General features: G+C 38.4%; 1 protein-coding gene across 2 annotated transcripts; it reads right to left on the reverse strand.

Annotated features, from left to right (window-relative positions):
- Nucleotides 1-238: 238 nt before the first annotated feature.
- MC5R (melanocortin 5 receptor) lies at nucleotides 239-5,177 on the reverse strand. 2 transcript variants are annotated; one of them, XM_043997511.1, is made up of 2 exons: nucleotides 4,950-5,177; nucleotides 239-3,805 (listed from the first exon to the last, which is right to left on the reverse strand). In XM_043997511.1, exon 2 carries the CDS (start codon nucleotides 3,768-3,770, stop codon nucleotides 2,790-2,792), a length of 981 nt encoding a protein of 326 aa, XP_043853446.1. In that variant the 5' UTR covers nucleotides 3,771-3,805; nucleotides 4,950-5,177; the 3' UTR covers nucleotides 239-2,789. The 2 variants fall into 2 exon arrangements, with proteins under 2 accessions (XP_043853446.1, XP_043853521.1); XM_043997586.1 differs by having other exon boundaries at nucleotides 239-3,852.
- Between the last annotated feature and the right edge of the window lie 1,524 nt (nucleotides 5,178-6,701).

Raw genomic sequence — 6,701 nt, forward strand, 5'->3', positions numbered from 1 at the left:
GGGAACCATGGGAAATTGTCTAAAAAGGTAGATAGGAGCCTGAGTGTGAAGGGTGTTGAATGTCAAATAGTGATCAAATGAAAGAGTGAGTTTGACCTGTATTTGTAACAAATGAGCAATTTTATTTCTATAAATTAACATTATTTGGAATGGAGAAATGGTGTCCCTGAGAATAATAAATGTTGACAAAGGTACTGATACAACTTAACATTTAATATGCCATCTCAGTTGTCATTACTGCTGAAAAATTCTCAATAAAACCAAATAAACTCTAAATCAAAAATATTCAATTGATGACTACAAATGGTTTTTCCAATTCTTTGATTTTATTAACCATTACCTTATTTTTACACCATATAGAGTTCCAAGGAAACAGAAATTTCTCATCCACAAGGCCATAAAATACATAAAATGGATGTATTTTGTTATGATTTCTTATATACTCATTTACAGTTATTCACATTGCTACCCAGCATACATCTAGTCCTTCTAGCTGAAGGTCTAAGGTCTTGGGCAGTTTCTGTGGGTTTATTTACATAGTGACTAAATATATATTTTGAGCATTTCTATAAGGGTCTGAAAATCAAAAGTTCTGATCTTATGACAAATCAGGAAGCACCATGAAGAAAAGCTTTAACCATATGGTAGCTGGACACTCAAAGGAAATTCTGTGAAACTATCACCCCACAGCCCCCTGTCTCCCACCTCCTGAGAGTATCCAACTCTACTAGACCAATAACAAAAGTCTGGAGTGACTCTTGGGTAACAAATAAAATAAGCATATTGAGATTTTCTGGAGCAATATAAAAAGTTATTTACTTTTCATTAATGTGAATAGGTGGTTAGCATAGAAATAGATAACTCTTATTTGGCCTAACAAGACAATTCCCCAACAGGCAGAATGACTTTCTTGATATAGAGATATTGTAAAGCTCTAGAGACCACCTTTAACCTCAGAATATTGATATTCTAGTAATCAGACACAGCTAGAAAGAAACCCAGAAGTCATCTATTCTAACTCTCCAGTTTTACAGGTGAGGAAACTGAGGCTCAGAAAGCTTAAATGACTTGCTGAAGACCTCACAAGTAGACAGTAGCAGATCTAGGATTCAAACCCAAGTCCTCTCACTTCAAATTCAATGTTTTGCCCCTTGTACCACATTACATCCAGTGAGTTTGAGTTCTTCAATCCCACATGATTCAGGAACTGTTAACCTTGAATTATAAGAGTACTTATATCTGTGTTAATTATTGTATACCAAACCCAATACAGTATTGAACCCAGATGGGAGCAATTAAGAAAGGTAACGTATATTTTAGATCCTGAACCCCAATGGCCAATTGTTAGGTGCTGCATATCCACTACTGTTCTTTTTATATCATATCCCACTTTGGGAGCATTCCAGGTGAGAGTGAGCAAAATTAAAGCAAATTATTTTAATACCAAAAGTAATCACATTCACCCCTTTAGATATGCCTCTTGGATGAAGAAAAAAGAAGCAAATCACTGCTCTTAAGATCAGTACATCTTAACTTCAGTGTTGTCAGACCAAAGTGTTTCAAAACATATGCAGATTAGGCTTGCCACCTTCTTTGATGCCAATGTATTTTTTTAGCCTTAAGGCAAATCCAACTTGGACATGGTCAGTGAGTGGCATATCTTGACCTTAAATATGGGCCACAGTACAATTTGTGGGACTTACAGATACTGTCTTCTTATGGTTAAGGCTATTGTGCAGGCCCTGGAAACCCTGTATTCAATAGGGATCAGGCAACAAAAATTAGTTCCAGAGAAATCACTGAAAGATGTAACAAGTATTACAGCATATTTTTGTTAGAAATAAGAAAATTTCACTGGCAGGCACTTAATGAATACACATCCAAAACCATAAAACTGGGGGTGGGGAGGAAAGAAATAAGAGATTTCAGTGATGACAATAAATCTCAATAAGGCAAAGTTGGACCAAGAGTACTCTCTTATCCCTCTTAGAAAGTGTATCTAACTCTAGTGAGCATCAGTCCATCATGAAATTGTGTCTGGGGGAGAAAAGATACATAACATGTCAACATACACACATCACTTAAAAAATGTAGTCATCAGGGGCAACTAGGTGGCACAGTGGATAAAGCACTGGCCCTGGATTCAGGAGGACTTGAGTTCAAATCCAGCCTCAGACACTTGACACTAGCTGTGTGACCCTGGGTAAATCACTTAACCCTCATTACCCCACCAAAAAAAAAAAAGTAGTTAGCTCTCAATTATCTACACTAATTGAGGGGGGAGCATCAGCCTATTGGTTTACAAATAGACAATGTTGTTATAATCATTTGGATTTAGGTTGAGAATGCATTGCATGATTTATTTCTTTATTTTTCGAGGAAGCTGATTTAGTTCCGTGATTCTGTTTTGCTCAGGCTAATGCTAAAGTTAGTTTTCATTCTCCAAGCAAGCAACACCAATAGGAATCTGGGGGAATAGCATAGATTGGGGGAGGGGGAGAAGGGAAGAAAGAAGTGTGCTTAGACATTGGATATTTGAAGTGGAAAATATCTTAAATGGATTAGCCACAGGTGGATAATTGAGGGTTGATTAGCATTCCACGCCAAGCAGAGGGAAAAAAAAACTTGTACATGCATCTGATTTGGGAAGAGAACATATATGAAACGTTAATACATGACTCAATTTGTAGTTTGTCTAACTGCAAAACTATCCACCCCTCTGCAGTAACTATGTGTCTTTTGTCCAAAAAGGAAATGAGAGAGAAAAACAGAATAAAAATAATATGTTTTTAATACTTGATAGGGAACCCAAAGGTCATTCTTAGTCCATAGCAACAAATAATCTCTTTGAAGGTCTTCCTCATCTCCTGGCTGCGGAAGGCATAGATCAGAGGGTCGATCACAGAATTACACATGATGAGTATGAGGTACATGTTGAAATGGGACATGAAGCAAACACAATAAAGGTTCTGGGGACAAGAAATCATTAGGATGAGGTGGAGGAAAAATGGAGCCCAGCAAACAATGAAAACCCCAAGTAACATTGTCAGGGTGATGGCTCCCTTCATGCTGATCCTCTGCCTAACCGAACTATAGCCAGACAGGGCTGCAATCTGTTTCACATGAGTCCGAGCCAGGAGAAACATATGGATGTACAGAGATACCATAAGGAACAGCATGGTGAAAAACATGGTAATGAGACAAATGATGACATAAGTAGACTCATAGTAAAGGATGAAGATGATGCCACAACCAGTGCAAAAAGTCCAGATGCATGCAATGATGATCCCTGATCGCTTCACTGTCATGATGTTGTGGTAGCGCAGGGCATAGAAGATGGTGACATACCTGTCCACTGCAATGGCCAACAAACTGCACATGGAGGCCACCACAGAGATGCAGATCATAGAATCAAATACATTGTCTATATGGCGCACAAAAGCATCTTCCATCACCAGATGCTTATTGTTTATTAAGTATATTGTGATGGTCTCCCAGGCATTGGACACACTCACTAGCATGTCTGCAACAGCTAGATTGCATACAAAGAAATACATGGGAGAGTGCAAGTTCTTGTTCTTAACTATGGCACCGATGACTAAAATGTTCTCCAAGAGGCTGATGATACCAAGAGTCAGGAACACCTCGACAGCTATGCCCACTTGCTCACATGGTGATGACTTGCTCTTGATGATGGGTCCTGACATGTTGCCCCTCAAAGAGCTCAAGTTGAGATCCAAAGTGTGTAGAAAAAAAGAAGAGTTCATCATGAGAGAAAGAGACTCTCTTCTTTCCAGTGAATTTGCTGGAAAACAGGGTAGCAAATATGTGATCCAAAACTGGGAAACAAGCCTTATCAAAAAGACAGAGAAACATAATACTAGCAAGCTCAAGCCAGCAGTAACAGTCAAATAGAATGAAATATTCCTAACAATTCCTCTCTAGGGATATCTCCTTCTTTATTAAATCCCTGACAATCTTGATAATGCATTCTGGATTTTGATTGGACTTCCTGGTACCCCTTTCTTTTCTATTTCCACTCCTCTTATAAGAAAATTAAGATCATAAACAAAAGAGATTTGCTTTCTTTCTGTTCTCTCTCTCTCTCTCTCTCTCTCTCTCTCTCTCTCTCTCTCTCTCTCTCTCTCTCTCTCTCTCTCTCTCTCTCTCTCTCTCACACACACACACACACACACACACTTGGTAGATATTATTTTAAAGAAAAAAATAGATGTCTGAGGAATGTGTACCCTTCCTAAAAATCCCATCTGGAATGATAGATGTGCACCTGCTCTCTCAGTATTGAACCTGACAGATCAGATTAAGTCCCAATTTTGATAACTAATTAATATAATTTCATTAGCTTCATCATGTTCACCTTTGGGGTCCCTTTTATCACTGCAAAAATACAGGTTTGCATCTGCCTTTTGAAAATGGGGGGGGGTGATGAGAATTGTTTTCCTTCACTGAATACTACCTTTTCTCACTTTGACATTTCTTGAGAAATCATTTTATTCATTCCATAAAATACATGAGCAGGAAAGTACACCAAAAATACTAGCTCCTAGAAAAAGAAACTTCATTCCCCCAGTTACACAACTGTTTTCTGCCCATTGTGATACAAACAGTCCCTTTGCCCTCTAAACCCAGAGCACAGTTTTCCTGTTGTTTTTTAAATGGTGTTCAGATTTTCATAATTTTTCATAATCACAATAAATATATTGAGCTGCAATCACTTGGTAGATACTCTACAGAATAATTAGCCATGCCCTCTTCTAAGGGAGTTCAATCAATCACATTCCCTAGAAAAATATCTTATAGAATAGCTTAAGACATATTCACTTAGCCAAGTTATCTGCTGATCACACCCTTCTATGCCTACAAGTTAAGAATGGGCTCACATTACTCCCGACAGGCTTTCAAATCAGTAGATTGTTGTAGCTATTTACCAGGCTTGTTCCTTCAGCGCTTACTTCTATTCCCAGACAGCACTCTTTCTCCCCCAGCTGTTGGAAGTTGCAGCTCTCCCAGGACACCTCAAATCTATAAGCTTCGATGTTTGCCTGGAACAAGATGCCATCACCGGGGAAGGTAGGAATTCTCAAATCCGTAAAGCAAAAGCATCAATTACCTCCACTCCAGCTGCCCTTATATAGACTCACAGAGTTATTGACTCTCCTGAGCTCAGCTGAAGACTCCTCCTCCCTCCCCCTCTCCCTGTCTTCCCTCCTTCTCCAGTTCTTCCCTCCTTTCTACCAATTTACTCTTTTTAGAGTAGCTTCTGTGTGTAATGAAGCCTTGGGCTGCCGCTACCACCTAGTGGCCCACAGTTGTAGGGCAGTTCCCCAGATGCATTAGTAAACTTAGTACCTTTTCAATGAAAAATGGTTAATCCTTTATTATACTCTAAAGATTAAAATTCTTCTTCTCTCAATTTCTTTGAGTAAATCTTTCCAAAAATCACTCTTCTCAAAAACTTTTTTTTCTGCTAAACTAGCTGGTCAGCCTATTCTTGTTCCTTTCCAATTATTCTTCAAACTTATTACAATTCAGTCAGCCCTCAATGGTTCTCAGAAAGCTTCCATCTCTCAAATCCCTTTTGTAATACAATTTCTTCCATGAAGTCTAGCAATATTTATTCCCCATTGGCTGCTTGGCTGAGAGAAATAAAACCCAGAAGTTCTCATCTATGACTGTCTACTTCATCACCTTATTCCATGATTTTATGCCTGAATCAGACCACAGAAGAATTTAACCTCTGTAAACAAGAATCTTCCTTAGTATGATGATAAACTCTAAATTCATAGAAACATAGATCTAGAAGGGACCTTAGAGGTCATTTAATCTACCCCCCACCCCACCCATTTTATGAATAAGAAAATCCAAGGCCCTGCAAGGCCCAGTTTAGTGACTTACCTAAGGTCACACAGGTAATAAAATCAGGGGTTGGATTTGAAGTTCATTTGAAGTTCATTCTATCCAAATATATAATTTAGATTCCAGCGACAAGTATTTCCTATTGTTCTTCCTCTCCATCCCCTATGACTCCAACCTCTGAATAATTCTCTATCCTATCTGAAGGAATCCAATGCTTGGTTCACAGTCTTTCTCTCCTTTTCATCTCTGACCCTTATGCTAAGAAATCCAACACATGTGCTGATGTTTCTTCAAATTCTCTGACTTCTCAATTACTTAATCCCCTCAACTCCTATGACTTGCTTCTCAATTCCACTTCAGCTATACATGAGGATAGACACACTCTCGATTTCCCAACATCAAGCAAAACTTTCATACTTTCAGACAAAATATTCTGATAAGGAGGCAGCTAGATGGTGCAGTGGATAAAGCACTGGTCCTGGATTCAGAAGGACCTGAGTTCAAAGCTGGCCTCAGACATTTGACACTTACTAGCTGTGTGATCCTGGGCAAGTCACTTAACCCTCATTGCCCTGTAAAAAAAAAATTAAATTAAATTAATAATTAATTAAATGAATAAATAAATAGACAAACAAATAAATAGTGAATGAATAGATGAATGAATAAAATATTCTGATATCTTTGGAGTATGGGACTAGTAGTGGTATAGCTTCCCAGAATGGCTGGACCAATTCAAAGCTCCACAAACAGTGTACTAGTGTAGCTGTTTACTTACAGTGCCTCCAAAATTTGTTATCTTACACTTTTCTCATAATCCCCAGTTT

The sequence above is a fragment of the Dromiciops gliroides genome, chromosome 1 (assembly GCF_019393635.1).
Source record: "Dromiciops gliroides isolate mDroGli1 chromosome 1, mDroGli1.pri, whole genome shotgun sequence".
Classification (NCBI taxonomy): domain Eukaryota; kingdom Metazoa; phylum Chordata; class Mammalia; order Microbiotheria; family Microbiotheriidae; genus Dromiciops; species Dromiciops gliroides.